This window comes from Chaetodon auriga, chromosome 3 (genome assembly GCF_051107435.1).
Source record: "Chaetodon auriga isolate fChaAug3 chromosome 3, fChaAug3.hap1, whole genome shotgun sequence".
Taxonomy (NCBI): domain Eukaryota; kingdom Metazoa; phylum Chordata; class Actinopteri; order Chaetodontiformes; family Chaetodontidae; genus Chaetodon; species Chaetodon auriga.
This window is the reverse complement of record NC_135076.1, coordinates 18904301-18928117: the sequence shown is the minus strand read 5'-3', so window position 1 is coordinate 18928117 and position 23817 is coordinate 18904301. Positions and strand designations below refer to the sequence as shown.

At 42.3% G+C, this 23817-nt stretch overlaps 1 protein-coding gene across 2 annotated transcripts in view; it reads right to left on the bottom strand.

The window, feature by feature from the left end:
• Positions 1-23817, bottom strand: part of cacna1ea (calcium channel, voltage-dependent, R type, alpha 1E subunit a) — a 95825-nt gene that overhangs the window by 22847 nt on the left and 49161 nt on the right. For both annotated transcript variants that reach the window (XM_076725965.1, XM_076725966.1), the window contains 14 exons: positions 13362-13465; positions 12767-12925; positions 11328-11518; positions 7808-7911; positions 6544-6659; positions 6242-6295; positions 4621-4662; positions 3231-3326; positions 2838-3047; positions 2607-2719; positions 2261-2373; positions 1357-1488; positions 553-622; positions 238-355 (listed from right to left, as the gene is read on the bottom strand). In XM_076725965.1, the coding sequence (XP_076582080.1) occupies positions 238-355; positions 553-622; positions 1357-1488; positions 2261-2373; positions 2607-2719; positions 2838-3047; positions 3231-3326; positions 4621-4662; positions 6242-6295; positions 6544-6659; positions 7808-7911; positions 11328-11518; positions 12767-12925; positions 13362-13465 (1622 nt within the window). The remainder of the gene's footprint in view (positions 1-237; positions 356-552; positions 623-1356; positions 1489-2260; positions 2374-2606; positions 2720-2837; positions 3048-3230; positions 3327-4620; positions 4663-6241; positions 6296-6543; positions 6660-7807; positions 7912-11327; positions 11519-12766; positions 12926-13361; positions 13466-23817) is intronic.

Sequence of the window (23817 nt, the reverse complement as noted above, 5' to 3'; positions counted from 1 at the left end):
GCCTCTGCAGCTCGGCTAGTCCGAAAAATGTAACTCAGATATAAAATCAAAACCAAGACAAAACCTGGGAGTGGACATTTGGATCGCATTCAACAGGTGTCCTGCAACAAAACTACGACTGTTAGCCATTAGTTGTTGGATGCTGAATAGAGGTTTTGTTTTGTTTGTTTTGACCAGTTTTAAGAATCTTATTTTGAAAGGAGTGGAAAAGCTTCATTTGTGAATGATGAAGGATACAGTTTCCAAACAGGGTGAGCACTATAAAATAGATAGAGGACCACATGCCAGACTTCACTCCTCCTTGAGAGCGAATGCCGTTGTACATCACCTCATTCCAGTCCTCTCCAGTCAGGATCTGAGGCAAAAACACCCACAACAACACACAAAAACACACAACATGCTATGCTGAGCATCACTTTTGAGCTCAACTATAAATTCCACATTTGTTACTCACGTGTCGTTTCACTCAAAGTTAAGTTTCCTGTATTATATATTCGCTGTTGTAATACGTGTGAAGTAGAGAGAAATAAATTGTCAGGTTTATTTCCAGACCTGAAAGACGGTCATGATGGCTGCAGGAAAGGTGTCAAAGTTTGTCGGAGTGTAGTCTTCAAAGATGAACCTGTGAGATAGACGAGACACACCTTGAAAAGGAGAGACTGGTCGATTTTTTATTTTGTTTCTCGATCAGAAAGAAATCAATTCTCACATTCAAACAGCAAAATTAAAATAAATACGCTCCTGTGGGCAAGATACATTTGTTAATTATAACCATCAGCAACGTTTAAAACTGTTTCAATTTGCCTGTTCTTGTGTTACAATTACTTCCCCCTGGTTACACCGCTGGTGCTCTGTATTCTAGAGGCCTGTTCAAACATTTGGCCGTGCTTGTCCACCTCGGCCAGCCTTTATTTAAGTGACAGCTTGTGGGAAACAGCCTTGGACTCGGGGGGAAAACCAAGCCACAATAGCTGTGTGTGTGCGACAAAGGCAGTCTTAAATCTCAATCAGGTTCACACAGTCTCTCTCTATAATAGAATCAAAACAGCTGTGAACAGGCAGTAGGACTATCTATCCTCCCCTCGACTGTGTATTCAATAAAGAGGAATCTACTGAACCATGAAGTCTATTTTCGCCTTGTTTTTATGTTTGCTAATGTGTCTGTAGTGGAATCACACCCAGTCGAGGGGGAGAGAAAACCAGTCGATGTTGTCTGGCAGATTTTTTAGATTCGTCTTCCTGCCTGAGCGGTTCCTTAGCTTTACTGAATGTCTTTATGAAGTCACATGACTGATGCACTGAACTATAAGTGTTTGAGTTTTACTCAGAGGACCAATGCTGATTATTTAATGTTACCTGCCACCGAAGAGCTGCATGCCAAGGAGCGCAAAGACAACGATGAAGAGGAAGAGGAGGAAGATGAGGGAGATGATGGACTTCATGGAGTTCATGAGAGAGACGACCAGGTTTCTCAGAGACGCCCAATACCTTGACAGTCACAAAATATCATGTTAGGGCTAAAAACAATTTGAAAATGTGAAAAATGTCGTTCATTCATTTATTTATCTTCTTTAAGAAGGGGGGACCTCCACCAATTTTACACATCAAAGTCTGTTTACATGTGAAATCTAAAAAAAGGCAAATGTAGTGTGTAGAGTTAGAAGGAGGTGAGTTTACCAGATATCTGCAGCTTAAGGGTACATTAGCCAATACTAGGACAACCTTAGACCACGGCTGAGTCGTTTTTCATTGTGAGTGTGAGGTTTTGACAGAAGGAAGTAGGATGCATGGAAAAAAAAAAAGATCTCTGGTTGTGCTGCAACACTTTTGATTCCTTTTGTAAAAACTGTCCACGGTGAGTCTGACAGTGTTACAGGAGTGAAATGCTAAATTGGTGGAACAGTCTTTTTGTTAGGAATATGAATGTGTTTAAATATTTAGGCTCCTGTCAGTCTATTCTGTGGTTTTGTTCGTTGTATTTTTGTCTCGTTTGAGGCTGGAAGAAGTTAGTACTTGATGCACTGGCTTGTTTGCTTCAGAAATATATACAAAAGAGAATAGATTAAAAAAAAACAAAATAAAAAAGAACACGCCCACACAGCACATTATCTTACATTAAGATATAAAATACAGAAAACTGAATTTGAAAGCAACACGACAAACACTGCTGCTCGCTTTCAGTCAGCAGTGCAATGTTCCTGGTGAATAATATGAAACATCTCAACAGATGGCAAAGAGTGACGAAGGCTGCAGCACTAACTTGGTGATCTTGAAGACCCTCAGCAGACGGAGAGCACGCAGGACACTGATGCCAAAGGAAGTGCCAGGCCTGAAGAAACCCCACAGCACTTCAAAGATGCTGCCAACGATTACCTGCAGAGATATATATTATATAAGGAATTCAGTCTTTCATAAAAACACACTGGAACAAATAAGGGTGCCCTCACATCTCTGATAGAGTGACAGAGAGACGAGCGAGAGAGAGGCAGAGATGATGCGACACAGACAGATACAGAGGATGAGAGCGCTGATGCTGCATTTTTGAGGGCACAAGCAGTCGGATTTTGGGAGAAACAAATATGTAGAGAGGGAGACGGAGCACTGACACTGCAGTCAAAGCAGTTGAAGGAAGAGTGGAAGTAGAGACGTGGTCCCAAGCTGTACATCTTCAGAAACATCTCCGTCAGGAACAGAGCGAGGAACAGGAACTCTGCATAGTCTGGAACAACAAAAACAAACATTTCAATTCTGAAACTTACGGAGACGATTATAACATTATAAAAAAGCAACAACCTCATGAGCAGGTTGTATTTCAAGGCCTTACTGAAACGACTCACAGAGGAAGTTGGACAGCCACAGGGGCTGGTTGTGGTGAACGATGGCCACACACAGCGTGTTGAGAGCCACCAGGCCCAGCACTGTCCAGTAGAAAGTGTGTGTCTTCACCACACGGCGGATGGAGATACGCAGGAGGCGCTCCTTGCGGCGAAAATACGCTGTTGGACCTCGCTTGGCACTCCTGATACTTGCTCTGGCCATGGGGATGCCTTGGGGGATTAGTGAAAGACAGAGAAGGAAAGGTAGAGAGAAACCGTGGTGTAGCTAACAGTGCTTGTATGCCATGTTCTATGCATTTCTAAAAGCTGCAGCAGAGCACAGTGTGCCCTTACTGGAGTAAGCCTTTCACTTTATGTGCACATATTTATGAGCCTGTCCAGACTCCCACTCACCCACAGATGAGATGTCACCATATTGTTCCTCCCCTGGTTGCCCTCGATGCACCACATCCATCCCTCTCCTCTTGATGGTAGTGGCTCTCTTCAACACTGCAGACAGAGCACATTAAAGACAAGAAGCCGCAGAGCAGGCTGCTCAAACGCTTTAACGAATACATTCTGTGGAATTAGAGTGAGGATAGCGACACAACGCCGACTTTTGGGCAGCACTTTTTGCCTTGAGCACATGGTGCTGAATTGGTGAATAGATTTTTGACTTTTTGGCCCAAAAAACTGCCTTGTGCATGAAAACCCATACATCTGTCAGACGCTCATATGTAGACTGAAGGCAGTACCCAAGTGTGGAAACGTATAATGAAATGAAAAAATAATGATGATGCAAATGATAAGTAGAAATCGCAGTGAGGATCAGCTGGGCGACAAGTTAATGTCTGTGAGGTTTTAGCTGAGAGGGGAAGTTGAGCTCATTAATGCTGCAGTTGAATGAGATAAAAATGATGATTTAATGTTAGTGTAATGATCCAAACAACCGAACGCAAACCTTCTGCTGCTATTTGTGATCTTCATCATGGCAGGCCATGCTCCGAGGCGACTTGACGGTCCATGCATTTCTGTGCCGCGTTCAAGTGCTGCCATACAGTGTCGGGGGAGATGCCGTGCAATGCACACATGCTGAAGTGAGTGTGATGAGTGTGTTTTGACCTTTTCGCTTACTGAGGTGTTTATGATTTCCTTTCATCTTATCCTCCCCGCACTCTCACCTTCCTGCTACCTTTGTGATTTCTGAAGCTACTTGCAGTCGATGTTTGCTTGGGGAATTTTTTTAATAAGCTACTAATCAAACACACACACACAGAAACACATACACAAAAATATTACTGCCATTTCGCACACACACACACACACACACACACACACACACACACACACACACACACACCCTCACAGACACAGGAGTGTTTGCTAAAGGCAGGGACACTGAGTCCTGTCAACACACGCACACACACTCATGTACAAGCACATGCTGCTGTCTTTTCAGACCAGTGGTTGCTGGGGCAACTGCAGTGCGCCACCTTCATTTTAATCAAAGCTATCAGAGCTTCTGCATTTATTTCCATCTTAACAGCTGGAGTCACTATCTGGTTTTTCTACAGATGTGCAACATCCAATTTATTTTTACCCTGTCAGAGCGTCTTTGTACTTCAAGTGACAAAAACACAGCAGACAAAGAAACATATGTTTGGGCAAGGATTTGCTTTCCCTTTTCTGTGTTTAAGTGTTCATATGTGTGAATTTGAGTGTCAATGTGTGTGTGTGTGTGTTGGAGGGCAAATGGGGTGGTGAAGTTGGTGAAGGAGAGAGCAGAACAAAGAACGGTTCTCACCATAGGCACCACCTGTACTCCACTCTGGGAGCCTCCTGAGAGCTGCCAATCAATCAACATTTAATAAAAGCCCTGCTGGTTGAGCAACGAGGAAAGGTCAAAGGAGAGTTCAGAGGTCAGAGCAGACACTTAGTTGTCTATGTGGCACCGTGTCTTGAGGCAGGTTTGGCACGATCGATGCTAATTCTCTCTAAGTGGCATTGAGAGAGCAGCGTAATGGTGTAAGTGATCTGTGCAGGTGTGCCACAGCTGCAACAAAATGTGGGCAGTACAATATATCCTCCACTGACATACTGTACTGATTTGTCTACTTTTCTGTAATTGAGGTCAACTTTCAGTTCTTTTATTTTGTTCATTCAGCCTCATTTGTGGTTCTGTGAGGCTCCAGACCCAACGGTGATTTGAGCTAAATGCTAACATCAGCATGTTAACATGCTCACAAGGGCATTGGTAAGATTTATGACTAGACAGCCTGATAAACTACTGCAGGATAACAACATCTTTCGACTTCTGTCAAATTTCACTGTGATGGATACCCACAAGCTGATGTTAAACAGGGATAAAGTTTACCATGTTCATCATCTTAGTTTAGCATGTTAGCATTTTCTAATTAGCACTAATCAACTGAGGCTTGTTTTGCAGGTATTTGATAACAATTAATTAAAGAATTTTTACCTGATGATGGCGCTAGATGAGAAGTCAGGGGATTGTCAAAGCTGTTGCTGTACTGTGCACAGCATGGCTGTGCTTTGAGCTGCTTCTGAGCTAAATGCTAATATCAGCATCCTAGCACTTGCGATGACGATGCTAACTTGCTGATGTTTACCATCTTAGCATGTTTGCATGCTAACATTTGCTAATTAGTTCTAAACACAAAGTACAGCTGAGGCTCATTAGTTTGCTGATAACCTGAAAGGTCACATAAAGATTTTGACCTGATGGTTGCATTAGATGAAAGTCTGGGGATCATCATAGTGATTAGGATTCATCCAGTTGACGACATGAATATCTGGACCCAATTTCAAAGCATCCAACAATTGTTGCCACATTTTGCTCAAAACTGCTAATGTGAACCTCATGGTGGCACAAGAGGACCATCGGGATCACCAAAGTCATTAGGATTCATTGTCTGGAAGCTACCATGTCTGTACAACATTTTGTGTCAATCCATCTTCTGAAAGCTGAGCCATTTAACTGAACTGCTAGTGCTGCTAGACGAAAAGTCAGGGGACCATTAAAGTCTGTAGGATTCATCCTCTAGCAACCAGAAATTTCATGGCAATCCATCAAATTGCTGTTGAGATGTTTCAGTTTCCGCCTGACTGACTGACATTGCCATGATGTTAGCATTGCTAAACGCACTTTAGCTTCATGGGAAAGACATTTTATTCCAATATCTATATCTTAAAAAAGAGCATGCCTAAAATCACAGACAGTACATAAACACAGACTCTGCTAGTATGTACCAAACAGCCTTTGTAAAGCACATTTGTATCAAGTCTACATGCCAGCATTAAACTGATTCAGTTGAGGAGAGGCTGAACATAAAGCAGTGGGAAGATAGCAGAAAGACAATGTGCACAATGAAACAAGGAAAAACAAAAAATCTCTGCTGACTTACCATCGAGGGCGGAAGGTCCTGCGTTCTTATTCTCTTCGGCAAGCATCACTTCCTCTGGAAAGTTAAAACCACAATCAGAAATGAGCTTCAGATTACGGCCCATACTGAAAGAGATATACTAGCATCTTTTGAAACTATATGTCTCAGTTGTGGTGTGATCAACAGCTGAAAGAAAACATCAGATGGTCATATGTTCCACAATTGACAGGATTAGTCTTAAAGCTCAAAGTGATGTATCGACCCTTTTCTCATCAAGAGCCAAATCTTTGGTCTCCCTGAGCAGCGGCTGAGACTTAAGCCACCTGCTCTGTCGATCCAGGCCCGGTAGCCGTTGAGCTCTCTCTCAATCTGCTGTTGGCGTCTTAGTTTCATGAAGGCCCTGCGGTTTTCCACCCTCTCCCTCTCCTTGGCAAATTCCCTGCAGAACCAAACCAAACCACAGAATCATTAATTCACTCTTTGAGGGCACAGGGACTTACAGTCACACGGATAGATAATTCCTCTTGGAGACAATCACCGGGGAAAAAGCTGTCATGAACTAAGCTCTTCTCATTGTTCATTCAACCACAAGAGGAGAGGAGAGGAGCCAGAGACAGCAAGGCAAAGGGGGTCTCTTCTCTCTCACTGTGGAGATAATGACAACGGATCCCTCATTAACCTTTCTGTAAAACTAATTAACTTGTATAGACTTTGACACCATGTACTGAAACAGCATGGTTTGGTTTGACAGTAGCTTGTTTGCCAGCCAGTCAAAGTGGAAAAATCTAGTTGCACTGTGTCGTCTGTCCTCCAGCTGAGGCTGACATATCCTACATCAACAGGACAAAAACAAAACAAAAAAACAGCTGACTGGATGGTTCTGGCCCATTTTGGGGACCTAAAAATGATTCAGTCTATCTTGACAGAGAAGAAAACTAATGGTGGATTTGAGTGAACCGGAGACCAGTCTGGCTTGACTGAACCTACTGGGAGCTAAAACTCCCTCCAGTATAGCTTTCAAGATAACAGCAGAGGGGTCAGAGGTCCTCATCAAGTCATACAGCCCAATATTTTAAGTACATCACCAATTAATTGTCATTAAATGGCCAGAAAGTAGATATACTATAACTTTTAAGAACACTTTCTAACTCCCACAGATCAGTGTGAGCTTCAGTGCATGTCCATCAAACTTAAACACACACCGCACATCTCCTCTCCAGTACACCATGCTTTAATCACCAGATGTTTTCAGCCATCTTGCCTTCATCAGGATGGTGTCTGAGGTGGTTTCCTGAATCTTTATGAACAGTCAAGTCAGTGAATGAAAGAGATGTTTGACAGGGTGCTACGACTGAGCCTTTCCAGGATGCCCCCCTCATACCCAATCATACTACTATCACCTGTTACCAGTTAACCTGTTTACCTGTGGAATGTTCCAAACAGGTGTTTTTGGAGCATTCCACAACTTTCCCAGCCTTTAGTTGAAGTCAACATTTCAAGAATCACAAAAAGACCCTTAAATCTTCAGCACAAAGGGCTGAAACTTTGATGAGTTTAAATTGAACATGGACTGAAACGGGAACCTACCCAGACAGGACTCCCAGCACCAGGTTCAGGACAAAGAAGGAGCCGATGATGATGAGAGGGATGAAGTAGAGCCAGTTCCAGGTGGTGCCCAAGGCATCGTCGGTCTGAAACATGAAAAAAATTCTAAATTCAGTAAAATCAAGTCAGGCGGGAGCACACTCATGCCGCCACTGGGATACAAGACAGAAATACACAGGTGTAGGTGTTTGGGTGGCTGCTGAAGGTTCCAGTCGGAGTCCAGGCGGGGCGCCGAACAGAGACATCATGAGTATTGATCGGCTCTGGCCTCACAAAGACTGTGGAGGAGAGTGGAGGTATTCTGTACACTGTATGAAGCCAATATAGAAACAGAGTGTTGCATCTCTACTTGACTTTACACCTGGGGCTGAGAAAGTCGTTTAAAGTCTATTCATATGTATTCATGCATAGTGTGATTGCTCAATATAGTGACTGTGCATGAGTACCTCTGTGTATTCAATGTTGGTGATACAGTAAACGTCATTACAGCCAGTCTGCACAGTCAGCAGTCAGCAGCACGTCGTCCCTCTCTTTGCTCCTTCCCTCACTGTTCATCAGTAAAGCTCATTCAGCATCACTTTAAACAACATAATACAATCACTCTGGCAAATCATCTGCCTTCATTCATCTCAGTAGACACTGAAAGAGCAGGTGACCGCAAAACACACGCTGGCACAGCGGTTTGTGGGTGTGACTGCATGCTCATGACTGTTGCTTTGCTTAGGTAATCTGAGGCAAAAAAAAAAAGAAGCTATTACTCTGCAATGCTTGAGGTGTCTCCCACACATCTGTCTCAATTTATAATTGGTGATTGTCATATTTTGGTTACTGACAATCCTGGATTTTGTCCACAAAAGAACAGTAATCATTTTAGAAGTAGTACTTACAAGAATTGTTCAGTAATGACCCACATATCTGTCTGTGTTTTCCTTTTTTTAGATTCAAACTGGCTCCAGTAATAGAAATCTTTTAGACCAATAGAACACGTACAGGGAACGAGGGCTGTGGACCACAGGAACTCTGTGTCTGCCTCTAATCCACCCTTGCCAGTGCTGGGCGGTTGCATTGTCACAGGCTAATCTTTCCCACTGATAGTAAATCACATTAACACCCCTCTCTCTCTGCATGTGTTGGCCATCAGGGAGCTATAGAATGTCTTTTATTACATTATTGATGTTTTTTAACACTGAAAAAAGGTTAATAAATGCTGTTTTTAGAGTACTGATTAATCCACCATTCTGATTTCCTAATAATATTTAAAACCTGCTTCTTGTTGTATCTAGTGAATGTCAGTACAACAAAACTTTCATTATCAGGAATTCATTTCCTGTTTTTGGACCTGAAGGAGAGTTGCTACTGTTGAAAAGTGTTTGGTTACCTTGAACCAAAAACAGACCCTGAAGCACTCAACAATGTCTGGCTGAGAAAGCTTTTGGAAACATTTTCTTCATATCTGAGACAATACCACTACCAAATAATGTTGTTTTTTTTTTCTGAAAGATGGCACCCAGGTTCACCTCCACCACCTCGACTCATTGAAGGAGGACCTGCCTACACTGTCAGATGTCTGCTGCGCTCTCGCCGCTGTGGCCATGGACTTCAGTATCTGGTCGACTGGGAGGGTTATGGACCAGAGGAGAGGTCCTGGGTCCCCACTCGCCACATCCTTGAATCCAACCTCACTGCCAGATTCCACCAGCAGCACCCAGATCAGCCCATCAGAACCTCTGCACCCTCTACAAGGGGGTCGCTGCACCCCGTCTGACTCCTCAGATGAAGAGGAGCCGGCAGTGGACGAGGATGAGTTCAGCTCTAATGAGGATGGATCCCTCCCCCGGACCCCCTCCACCCACCCTGCTGCAGGCAAAGAGGACATGTAGCTCTTCGAGGAGAGAACAGTTTTTCTGGTGGCAGCATTGTGGTTGTCATCTGTGTTTTAAAATGAAGTTATGTATCCATGCATACTGTGACTTTGCAGGTTTATTTGCAATATACTACTCTAATGCAGGCAATATTTGGTTGTGTTTCTGTCTGAACAGGATCTTGTAATTCTGTCAATTCTTACTCTGCACGCAGAGTAAGAATATGACTGGACTTGATTTGTTGGCTGGTCATGCAGGCCACAGATATATCAAATTAGCAAATGGTGCCACTGCCTGCCACTGCTTGCCTTTCTGTCTACATACTGCCTGTGTGTCTGCCTGCCTGCTGCTGCTTTCACCCTGACACAGACGCTCATGAAGCACAGAGCAGGATCTCAGCCCCGGCTGACAGTTACTCTGCAGCAGAAGATGACACTGTTTCTGGTTTCAACACTCATTATTTGAACACAAGTCGATGAGATACATCATGATACAATGTTTTGTTGTTGTTTTGCATAACTTCAGGGGATTTCAAAACACTTTCAGTTCAAGAGCATAAAAACTCCGGGCTCCTTGATTTGCGTCAATGAACTCATCAAGGATGACAAAGCTGCACATCCTTGGTCACAATATATACAAACGATCCAATATATATCAGGAACATGGAAGGATTAAAAAACTAGATATTATTGGATGGCCTTCCTTATAGTCAAGAAGAAAAAGCTGTGTCATGTTATTCATTTATAAAGCTCTGCTGTTCAAGCTTCCAAACAAACACATCTCTTCTCTCACTTAAATCTACTCACTACAGCACACAAGCCAGTAATTACTGAACCACAGATCCCTTATGTACTTACTAATGCTGGCAGATCTGATTTCAAGTAGGATGCACCTTTTAAATGGAACAAACTGCCCCTAGAGTCCTTCATGCACCTTGGAGATTTTAAAGATTTATTGTCTGATGTTTTTTCTGATTCTCGTTTTTATGAATTCCTTATTTATTGTGTAATTGAATTATTTCTGTTTCCTGATTGCGCTCTTGTGAATGTCTCCTGTTCTCAGGTCTCTCTTGGAAAAGATATTCCCAATGCGACTGCCTGATTAAATAAGGATGAAATGAATTAAAAAATAAAATAAATATTAGAGACATGGTTCAAGGAGACAGTCTTCTGCTGTTCTTCATATTCATACAGTCCATGGAGGAGGTTTATAGGCAGTCGTTAACACGAGATTACATTTCTAAGAGATTCTGAAGCGTGCCATGTTTCTTAACTAGTATGTCAGAGTGGAATCTAATCTCTATTCAGGTCTTGCAGCAAGATGCGGCAGGATGGAATAAAAATGGCAAGCTGAGAGCCAAACAGGAACCAACACAGCACTGCAGTATCAACACTAAAATCACCCCCCCCCCGGCATTTTCTCCATCCACAGGCAGCATGAATGAGATGGAGGGGTTGCAGACCTCCACTCAACAACCATTAGTGTGCAGGAGCCAGAGTCGCTTCTGTTCATTAGGCTTAATGGAGTGTAAATTGTGACAAAAACTGCTACACCTCAATAATGTGCAGCAATCCAGAAAAATATGATGAGTGTCACCCGCATCTGTGTGTGTGTGTGTGTGTGTGTGTGGACTGTCTTACATTGTAGAGTACAGTGGTCCATCCCTCCATGGTGATGCACTGGAAGACAGTGAGTACAGCAAACAGGATGTTGTCAAACTGAGTGATGCCGTCATTCGGGCCGATCCAAGTATCGCTGCAGGTGTAGTTGGCCGGACACCGACGCACGCCACACGGAAACTCCAACTCAGAGGAGTCCACTTTCTCGTTTTCTGATCAGAAAGGTTTGATAAACAAGAAGAAAACCCAAAGGTTAAAAAATTACAGCTGTATGAAATTACTGGAATTTGAAAGCTATAAGTATAAATCTTTTGTCTATACAGACTTTTAAGCTCCAGCATATAAAGTTTAAACCAATCTATGTACCCAGTGAGCAACAACACCCTATCACAGAGCGTCTGTCTGAAGAATAACATGACCATTCAGTGACAGAACATACTCACTTCAGTCTGTCAGTGTTATCTAACTGTCCATTCAGCTTCAGCGTGGCGGGAACAGCTTGGAGGTTAATGACAGCTGTGAATGTACAATGAGGCATTGTAGCGCACCGAATTGTTGGTTTTAATTATAGCGGACAACACGGCCAGTTTGGTTTGATCAAGTCTCCAGGTGCAGCCTGGCATGCCATTGTGTGTCCGTGTGTATGCATTTGTGATTATGACAATGGAGCTACTACCTAAAGAGCTACCTTCACGATAAAACAGCCACACACACACACACACACACACCAGATACACACACAAGAACAACATCGACAGAATGAGCTCAGTCCCGACTCTTTGCTTTCCTGCTCTTGTGATGCAGTTTCAAAAATAGTTCTAAATTGAGTCTTTTATCTGTTCACATTCATGAATTATTCACAACCATTTCTACAAATTGCTCTCTCTTGTTTCATCCATGCCATCAGTGTGTGGCAGAGGTGTTGAGACAATTTCCTGTTTTGCAATGCAATTCAAATTAGATCTTGGCTTAAGATGAATAAAATATCTGAATAACAGTAATCACAGGATGTCCCTATTGGCTACCAGTATGAATGGAGTAGTATGAACCAATGCACGTGCGCTGTGTGTATATTTGAACTGGAACACAGACTTAGTATGCATGACTGGCTGACCAGCTACTTATGAAGACTAAATCACACACTTCTGTATTAACATATCTATGGCTTCCTGTCTGTGAGAAATACTGGATGGAAATATCCTTACATGTGTGTGGTTATGTACCATTTGGGCACAGGAAGCTTTTTAAATGGTAATTATATGTCACCAAATACTGCAGTCTGCTCTAAAAGTCAGCTCAGTTTCACGTCTTTACAGCTACCCTAGCAGTCAAAGCAGACTGTAATGAGTTTTACATATAGATGTCCTCATTGTGCACATCCTGTACATCTGCATATAGAAGCATCACTGTGTAGATACAACGTGTAATATACAGCATGCTACAGAGACACGTGTCTGTACCCAGTATTCCAGGCTGCGGTTCGCAGGTGTTGTGCAGTTTGCCGCTGTAAAACTCCAGGCCGATGATGGCGAACATGAGGATTGCAAAAAAGAGCAGGAGGCCAATCTGCAGCAGCGGAACCATAGCCTTCATGATGGACTTCAGGACTATCTGCAGACCTGGAAGCAGAGCACGCAGTGAGCAACAGAGCTCTTACAGTATAAATGTGTGAAACATGCATGTCATAAATGTTTCAACCTCACTTTTCAATCACTGAAATTTTTCTCAGGTAGAGCTGAAACGATTGGATTGATCAACAGAAAATTCATCAGCAACTATTAACTAAACATTCAAGCAATTTAAAAAACAGGTCACTGGTATCCTCTTATGAGGATACTTGCTTATTGTCTTAGTCTTTCATGATAGTAAACTGAATATCTTTGGATTTTTTCACATTTGTGTGAGGGCCACGCACAAAGACTGAGAAAATATATTTTTCGGTTTGGTTGACTTGGTCCCTTATTCTCTTTTTAGCATAACCGCCCTGTGTACACAAATATGTAAATGAGAGGGAAATCTACATCCAATGTTACAATAAAAAGATGTGGTACTCACTGGGGATGCCTGAGACCAGTTTGAGGGGTCGGAGCACTCGCACCGCCCTCAGGGTCCTCAGGTCCACTGAGATGTTCATGTGTGCCCCTGCCGCAGCCAGGATCCTGCAGAGGTAGACACAAACAAATGTGCATATGCAAACCCACACAAACAGAAGACACAGAGCAGGACTGGCGCTGTCTTGCAGATGCACATGAATGCTACAATTTTCACGCTTTATAAGCTGTGTCAAAAAGGGTGCTCACACATAAACGCACTAACGCCATCATACACAGTCTTGGATGAAGGCTGCAGTGCTTAGATACGGAGTGTGAGGACGTGAGGGTCTCCAGAAAGGCAGAGAAAAGAGAGAAAACAACAGGGACGCTTTTGGGGGCTTTTGGCTTTTTCCCTGTGTGTGTGGGAGGACGGCTGTGACAACTGCTATTTAGGAGGAGAACAAAGGAAGCGGTTCCATCAGAGGAAGGCAGGACACCCTAAAGCTGGAGAGACATGAAGCTCACGGACAAACACGTGTGGACACACGCGGCACAATCGCATCAACCTCTTATCTGTCAGACAAAGCCAGAGTCCTTCACAACTTCCATTTTTACTTTGTCTCCTCCACTCCCCCTGTCTGCCTCATGCACCTCTGTGGCCTTCAGTGCTCAGACTGATGAGAAAAACAAAATCAGTGCCTGGTGATCTCCCCCTCACTTCCTCATTAGTCTGCCCTCCTGCCTACCTTTTCTCCTGCTTCTCTATACCCACATATCTTGCTCTGCATCCACAAACCTCTCTCCTCTCATCTCCCTCTTCCATCTCAACCTCCTTCCCAATTATTCTCCCACCTCTGGCTCCTCTCTATTTTTCCATTTTCCACTGACCTGACCACACATTTAGTCCCAATTCACTGGGATGCCTTCTGAGTGAAAGACAAAGATGGAGGTAAAGACAAGAGGAGAATAGTAAAAGGCGAGTTGAGGGAATGTTTTTGCATTTAATTTCAAGAGTCGGAAGTCAGAAAAAAATATTTTCCTCACTCCAGAACTTGAGCTTATATAGTACTTGGAGTGAGTGCACACTGCTCTTCTTCCTGTCCTCTGATTGCTGATCCAATTAAACTCATTAAATTCATTCTGATCATGAGGAAAAGACAAAGATGGCCACAACATGTGAAAGAAGGTAATTGAGAGATGAATTATGTAAAAGGACTGCAGCTTCGTAAACACACGATTAATGTGCAGTGCAATGTAAAAGAAGCGTCTCTATGTGCAGTGATTTGCTTTGAGACAATAGCACACTTGATCATTACAGAGAAGCAGTAACACAGACCCAATTACATTCCTGTGATACAGTGGAGAGAACGAGTCCCAGCTATAGTGTTAGGAGATACAACGTCATCTGATTTAATTAAGAGGAGCGAGAGAGAGAGAGGGAGAGAGAGAGAGAGAGAGAGAGAGAGAGAGAGAGAGAGAAAGGAGGGAAAGATTAAAATAGCTCACCATCGTCCACACAAATACAGAAATAGAATTATCCTCACGGGTTTCACACCTCTACCTATCCCCCTTGGATTTTCTCCCTTTTTCACCAACACTCTATTTCTTCCTGCTTTTTCTTTCCTCCTCCCCTCCTTTAACTCCGATCACTCTCTCTTTCACCTCCTGACACTTCTGTCATTTCATCCCCCACTTCCTCCATCTTTCAATCCTTCTTCAGACCATTAGCCACTCCTGGCTGCTCTTTAGTTGTTATGGAGACTGGGGGATAGAGGGGCTAAAAATGGCTTCCTATCTAGCCCACTGTTATTTAGTGGATGTCCTGGGCCCCGTTTCCACAATGATGACCGTCTGTGGAGCGCTACAGAAAGGAGGGATGCTGTTAAAGATCAACCTTACTCATTCTCTTCTGTTTGTTTGTTTGTTTGTTTAAGCTGTCGTGCAAAGACAAGATACTGCAGATAAGACAAAGACATTGCAGCTAGAAAGACAATGTTTGCTGCTGATTCCCAGTGGCTCTTTTGTGTCTGTGTCTCAGGCTGCTGTCTGGAGGTCAGAATCACCGTCACGCTAACAGGACAGTTGCAGCTACTGCTGAAGCTTGCAAATGAAGATCAGAAATACATTGTTTTGATTGGATGCACAGATGCTCAGATATTCTCTATACTGCGGGTGCCTTCATGAGACAATTATCAAATGTCAATCTTTGTGTTACTTATGGATATTTTTGCTTTGAAGAAGACACTGATGTGTGTGTGTGTATGTTGTGCAAATTATGCATAAACTTTCCCAAAATTGCAGTGAAGTACAAAACATGTGCACAGCTGTTAGGAGCTGTCCATGGTGCTGAAGATGAATTTACATTACAGTAATTCTTTAACTCTCTGCCAGCTGCCAGCTTCTCCTTAGGTGTACCTGCACTGGTCTTATTGCAAATCAACAATATGAGAGGACAGCCTCTCGACGCTCCCCTCGTACTGTTGGTATTTCTCGTACACAGGAATAAATACAAGAGTTTACTTGTTGCCTCCAGAGTAATTCTTTATTGACCTCTTGGTCAAACAAGCCTCTCGTAGGCTGATGTTGTCAGCAACTGGACATTCTCTATCAAAGAAAAATGATGAGTTCGCCTACACGGTCAGGAAAAAAATTTGAATTTTTCATGAATTTATGTGAAGATATTGCTCAAAAATCCATTATCCTACACTTCCTTTCATTAACCGTGCTTTGCAGTCATCGTAATGACAGCTATGCTGCACACTATGCCGTGTGGAGATTGGCACACATGACAGAGATGAGGAAGGTGAAGGTTGGCCACAGAAACTGGCAGATGTAAATCAGCCAAAGGAAGCACAACACATGGCTTATTTGGCTGATTTACATCAAATGGACTATTTGGCAGACAGTTTACTTCCTCCCTGCAGTTTCCCTTCTCCTTCATGTAGGACTATTCATTTATCTGTTTGTACTCGGTTCGGCCTGTTTTATTATTCAAATGGATTCACTCATGAAGTATTAAACAGCATTTTATTCGCAAAGAACATCAGTGGTCACGATGACAGTACAGACTCAAAGATTAAATTAGCAAAAATGATGAAGACCGCGCCTCCTGCCAGTGTTTGGCTTTTTAAAACATCATTAGCTGGAGCTTTCTATCGGTGCTCCAGAGGCGCTTGTTAATCTAATCATTGCTAAGAGTGCCTTAATTTAAATAGAAACAACCCTAAAATTCAACATAAATTGGATTTTATAATCCTCTCCCACATCTCTCCTAGTTTCTCTATTTTTCTCTCTCTCCCAAGTAAACAGTCAACAAAACACTGTGTTACAGTGGGGTCTTATGGTGATGAGAGGGTCTTGGAGGTTGGTGGTCACTTCCTTGAAGTACCCATCCACTCAAAAATGTGTTTTTCTTCTTCTTGCTACAGCTGAATGATCTTTACTGCGCGGAACGATGGATAGTATGTGCAGACTTTGATGCTAGAAGTCTGTTCAATTTAAGGACTTTAGCAAGACAATTAAAGATAATAAAAACCTGATCAGACATAAGTTATTATTAAGAGTATTTTATATCACGTCTGGAGGGGACCTTTAACTGATCCCAGAGACACACATCTGACAGGTGGCCGGTGTGTCTGCAAGTTAAAAAAGTCACTTTAAATCACCGGCAGCTGCCACAGGAAAACGTTTTTGTTCGGCCTGCTCGTGTCTGCAGGCGTCACGTGAGAAACGCGCTGTGGTGAACTGAGCTGATGCCCTGGTCAGAGTTGTCAGCCATGATAAGTGAGTAACAATGACAGACCCTGCAGAAGTGACAGCTCTCTGCTGCGTGACAAATCCGTCTTGACAACCGTCATGCTGTGATACTGATAACGTTGTGACTTATACTTCATGTCACTGTCAAGCAACAAACTAATATGATGTGAGTGCACCTGAGTATTATCATGATATTAATTGCACAGCATGTATTATTTACACCACCGGCTCTCAGCTCAAGAGATTTACAGTTTGGTGTCTCACAAGATGTTGTCTAATGGAACAGCATTTTTCTGCAAGAGAAATGTCTGTTTTTTTAATGTTCTCTAATCTTCACTTTTATCCTCTGAAACAACATATACTCTCAGCCTCTCAGACACTTCCAGTAATGAATAGGACTGAATCAAATCAAACAACCTCAAAAGAGAAAAATAGCTCTTTCCCTGAATAGCTTAAGCTGTGAAAATGGTTGAAAATGGTTGTGGTTGGTTGGAGTGGTGGTTCAGCTGAAGTGTTCACAAGCTTATAGAAGTCACTACGTCCACTTGATATGGACTGTGGCATATAACATGAAGATCACAGCTTGAAAATCACTGATAACATTAATACCACCCACACACGTTTTCACTTCTAAAAACATCAAAGTGGCTCCTTTACAGGACCAGTGTGTCGGATTTAGTACGTAGTAGATTGCAACCAACTGAATATCCCTCACATCACTATTCACTATGGTGGCTGCCCCCTCTGGAAAGGCCCTCTCCAGAGCCAGTCTTTCACAAACATGGCAAGCTCTGTATAAGAGGACCTGCTCCCTCTGTAGATATAAAAGGCTCAGTCTACGGTAACGAAAACACAACGTTTCTTATTTTATGATTATTATACACTAATGAAAACATAACTATGAACATTATATTCCATTTCTGCCAATAGAGCCCCCTAAATCCTACACATTGGCCATTTAAGTGTCCCAGCAGGCTGATCCTGGTGAATTCTATGTCTTAAGGTCAGCTGGAGGACGTCTGCTGAAGCTATTTGGTGCTACTACATAGTGGTGATTAGATATTGTACTTAGTTCTTAGAAAGCTGACTTCTGGGAGGTTTTCCACACAACAAAAAAAAGCAATAAATCAAAGAGTATATCGTCATTAATGTTTCAGTGTGTACAATCCAGCAGCATGACTTGCAGTACATTGCATCAGGCAGAGAGGCTCCAGCAGCACTAAACACAAAGAAAAAAAAAAATACACACCATGAAATGGTAAAGCCAGGATGGATAAAAACAGAAAAATCGGTGTCATGTTCAGTGTGGACAAAGTCTTTATGGCAGTGTGTGAAGAAACGTGTGGATATCAGCAAATACAGTATGTGGTGCAACTTCACCACAGTGATCACAAGGACTAAAGCAAATGTTTTAACCCACAGGGCACATTTGCCCCACTTGGTTTGATTTTTAGGGGTATTCTGGTGTAACACTATGAAAGACTAAATCTCTTAAGTACACTGGTAAAATGACTGGAAACTGGATTTTAAAGGAATGGATGATGCAGTTCTTCCTTCTCTGTCCTCAGGCGTCAACTTTCCATCCTGTTGAGAGGTTTTATGTTATTGCTTTTATTTCAGCCTTTTGTTACGCACTGATTTGTTGGCATATTCCTTCACCGTTTGTGGCGTTGCTGACATCTTCTCACGGCTGTATTCGCTTGTTTTCTGATTATAAATCGTTTCCCTTTCCTCACTCAGAATGGAGCTGGAGAATCTCAGGCTCACACAAATAACCAGCAGTGGCTCAGCTGCTGCATTAAAGAGCATTTCAGCCCCTGGGCCACAATCATTTCTGACTGATACTATCAGCAGTAGTACGACAACTTAACAACTGCGTATGCCCGTCAATAATGCGATATTTTGACAGAGCTGCACAAGTGAACATTAAATACTGTGACTGTAGATTTGGAGTTTTTTTTTTTCCTGAAATAAAACTGCATTCAGAGCATTGATAAAGTTTGTTTAAGTACAAGAAGCAAGAAAGTGCTCTTGCCACACAGCGAGTAGAGAAAGTTTTGCACCTACACAACACTTCAATCTGACCTATAGCAAGAAGGAAACCATCAGGATTTTTAGAAAAAAGAAAAAAAAGCATACATTCCCACCTCATGAAGACCTGTGATTCTGCGGGACGATGAATTAATATAACTGCTCTGGTGGCCCACAGTGCAGTGGGTGGTGTGTGTGCGCAGCAGATTGTCTTGACAGAATAAGGAATTGTGTGGAGCAACTCCCACAGTGCTGCTCTGGATGGTTTAGTTAATATAAGCCTCTCTGCCTCCCACAGTGTGTTCTCTCATTTTTAACTCCCCCCTCATCCTTTTTACTCTCTTTCTCTCTGAAACACACACACCGAACCCCCCACGTTCACGCTCGAGACGTTCAACTTGTTATACAAGATCAAATGTTACTCCTCCTTACATCTACAGCCCGAAACACTGACATGGCTTTACGTGAATCAGTTACCAGCAGAGTATCAGCATGCATATTGGTTTATGTGTCAGTTAGCTAAATGTTTGCTCTTTGGCCAGAATGAGTAATTGATTTGGGTAAATGATTTATTAGCCATCTGTTGGCAGAGAGAGAGAGGGAGGGAGAGAGGGAGAGAGAGATAAAGAGAGAGGGTGAGAGAGGGAGAAATGCTAATTCAGTACAGTGCAGAGATGATTGTTGGCATATCATCTCTTTCTGGGTCACAAAGGTTAACATACAGCATATAAAATGGAAAACCACAGTGTTGCATCATGTCATAAACAAGCTGCCTCCATACAGTGTATTTATATCAATAAACCTCATCACAGGCGAGGCAGCAACACTGCTGATTTACAGTCATAGTTTTAGAAAAACATAAACACAGAATAAACAGTCAAGCTGAGCATAAAATAAAGGATTTTAATTCTGTCTTTGATTTCGAGAGGAGCATTTTTAATGTCAGCAGGCAGTGATGGAAGAAGTATCTGGGTAATTATCAAAAAATCAGCAATAACACAATATGAGAATAATCAATTACAAGTAAAACTGTCAGTATCATGTTATTATATTTATATTACTGGATCATTGTCGCAACATGTAAGCAACATTTTAATTACCTTGTATTTACTGTACTTGAATCTACAAATCATATTTTCTAAACAACAGCAGCTTTTATGATCATGTTTTGTCTGTGGAGCATCCTGGAACAGATAAATTCAGTGTTTCTCTCTGAAATGTCCCGACCTTCAGTGACTTCTCAGGATTTCTTTCTGAGATACTAGTCCAGAAAACATCCATGCATACATATTACTATGATGATTATTGTTGTTGTTATTATTAAAATACTGCATTTATCTGCAGTATAATCTTTAAATATAGAGCTCTGTTTGGTCTCTTGCAGATGATGAAAAACACACTGCTTGTTGGCAATGATACATCTCTGACAGCAGCACTGCTCAAGATGCTGCTTCAGCGCTGACTCTGGAGTGACACAGACAAAACAGAAAACCCTGCACTTTATGCAACATCTCATACTTTATCGTCAACTTTTTTACCTACAAATTTGTGTGTGTCAACACCCAAACCATGGATGCACTTACAAATATTGCTTCCAACACGACTGAGGGACAATCACTGATCACATACGTGACTTTGACGCCACTCTATGCTTGATTGACAGGAAGACACTTTGATGATGTAATTCCCAGCCCAGCCAGACTCCTGCAGAGCTCAAATTGGATTTTCTGTAGGTCAGGGTCTCTATATGTATACATACTGTATCTGTGTACTTCACCATGAGCCATACAACAACTTCTGCATAATTTAAACTCTCTGTCAGTTCACCTCAGTATGGAGAGTAAGACTGAGGCTACGTGAGATAACACTGTGCAGTCATCTTGTTGATAGCAATAGTCCAACTAAATCCACCTTAAATTCTACTTCATTTTCACCACTGATAATTCAGCACACTGGACCACGATACACTGAACGCTGGAGCTTTTTCAAACTACCTACAGTCTCCTGAATTTCTCTCCTTGGTGCACTTAACATCTCTCCCCTGAGGACACTCATCCATTCAATCTAGCTGCTTGTCAGAGGCACTCACTCCAATAATTCTCCACATCCTTGGCCTGTAACCACGTACAGAGAGGAGACACAGGTGTTAGCTGCTATCACAAAAGTCCAAAAAACATTAATCTAAATTAAGGTCTGCTTGAGACTCCAATGTCAACTGTGTTATAAACTCTGCATTAGCAGAGAAACTCTGGCTGTGACAGAGCACACGTTTGCTCTTGCCAGCAACACTGACGGTTGATTCTGACATTTACTTTTCTTATTTTAATTTTAAATACCTCTATTACATTTTTCTCATGCTTTTTATATTTGCCTGCACTTATTTCTGTCATTGTGCTGCTGCAACAACCAAATTTCAAAGAATAAAAATTTTACTTATCTTACAGCACGTCATTTTTCCCATTGGCAAGTTTGGGCTAACAGAGTTACTGCAGCAGCTTTATATTATAGTCAAAATGAATCCCGTGTATGTCAGCCTGCTTTACTGTGAAGTCAACAAGGTCTTTACAACTCAGCCTCGGTGTGTCGACTGCAGCCTGCTCTGCGCTGACACCTGCTGCGCCTCCATCTCTGTCTGTCTCTGAAACATGTAATTTCATTCTGGACTCCTTCAGACGAGATTCAACAGTAGTTTACGTTGGGAGAACACTGTGTTCCCTGTGCTTTTTGTTAACTCTTTTACCAGGAACAAATGTCGGACTGATAGGCTGCACGTATAAATCAAAAGGGTTGTCTGACTCAAATTGCAGAGAGAAAAGTTCATAATTGAGAAATGTTCTGGCGAACATCAGCTCGACCCTCTTTCAGTTTTGGTAACTTGGACTTTCATTTGACGTGAGCTCCAGCTAACATCAGGACTCCTTTCATCTCAGAGTAGCACCTCATCTTCTCTGATCAGATACCAGACTAGACTGCTTAAACGCCCTCGACACTGTCTTTGTTTCAAGGCCCACTCAGCCTCTTTAGAAAGATGGGGAGAGAAAGAAGGAGGAGGAGGGCATATAGGGACAGAGAGTGAGCTTGTTAGACTGTCAATTTCCTCGACGCCGTCATCATTATTCACTGACTTAATTGAAGATCACAGCTAAAACACCACTTTTACTCTGAGGATGTCACTAGCTGCACACTCCCATGTTCATGTTTCATTCGGTTTGATTCGTGAAACAAAGGCTTGTTGAAAAGTGAAAGAAAAGTGTTTTCTGTCTCACACGCATGCACTCGAACAGCAGGTGTATAAGCACATTCCCCCATCACGCTATAAGAAAATCTATCCTGGTCCGGTCTAATTGTGGAGACATTGACCAGAGAAGCAGCAGGACTGGAGCCAATGACAGCCTAACCTGGAGCGGGGTCCTCAGTCACCACGGTAACAGCTCAGGGGGACATATCCACCCCGGCTGTGTCTGAACTCATCAATCGATCAGACAACAGATGGGAAATCAGGTTGGAGGGGACAGGTCTGTCTGTGTATCTGTATGTGCATGCCTGAAAGTGTGTGTGACAGTCCAACCAGGTGTATGACTGCCAAACAGACAGAAGGTGCTGTTGGCTAAAAGGCGTGTGGTAGTCACACATTTGGTTCACACACGTGAACGCACAAACATTATTATTATCTTTTTATTCATGTTCTGCGTCCTTATAATGATCTCAATAACTTTGTGATTTCAATCTTACTTTCTGGTTTTAGGATGACTTTTTGGCCTCTTGGCTAACTCTGGCACATCACACCAATGTTTATTAATGTACACCACCCTAGTTAAACAAACTGATACAATAAAAAATAAAATAAAACATATGCACACACACACACACACACACACACACACAAACACACACTCTGACATCAGACAGATTGTGGTTTCAGCTTTCAGTGAGTCACGTACAGTGACAGTATGTTCACACACTGACAACTTCTCTGAGATAATAATATCATGCAAATGGTGCATCTCATCTTTAGCAACACTCACAGCACGTAGCTGGAGGAAAGATAAGGAAGGGAAAACGAAAGGAAATGAAACAAAACAAAAGGAAATAAAAGGAAAAGGAAAATGGAAATATGATGAACAGGGATGGCGCTGAGGAGAGGATTAAGAGAAACATGAAAATGTAAATACAAATCGCCGACGGAACTCATGATATTCTTGCATTTGTCTCGCCGGCTGATATTAAGGCGACATGATCGATGTGATGCTCTCATGGTAGCTGTCCCGCCAGGCTTGCAGTGGTAACAGAGTAGAAATAGTCCAATTTTGACACTCAGTGAGGAATAAAGACGGATGGCTGCAGCATCTATCTGTTCCCACAGCAAAGAGGACACTGCCTCTCTGTTAATTAACACTAAGGTCGAGACAACTCCACCAGCTCCATCTTATTCTAGTCACATCACAAGGCGTGCACCAAAATCAAATATAGACAGCTTCAAAAAAATGACACAGCGACTCTTAATACAGTATTTGAAAAGCAGTAACATAAGGAAGATCCTCTGAGAACTAAACAGATTTTTACAGGTTTACTGGGTGGATCATCCGATTTACTCTTTAAAAACTATACAATGTCCAGTGAAGACAATCAGAAATGTCATAAAATGCCTTAAAAATAACAAATTTCAACAGGATTTTTGGAAGTCATTAAAC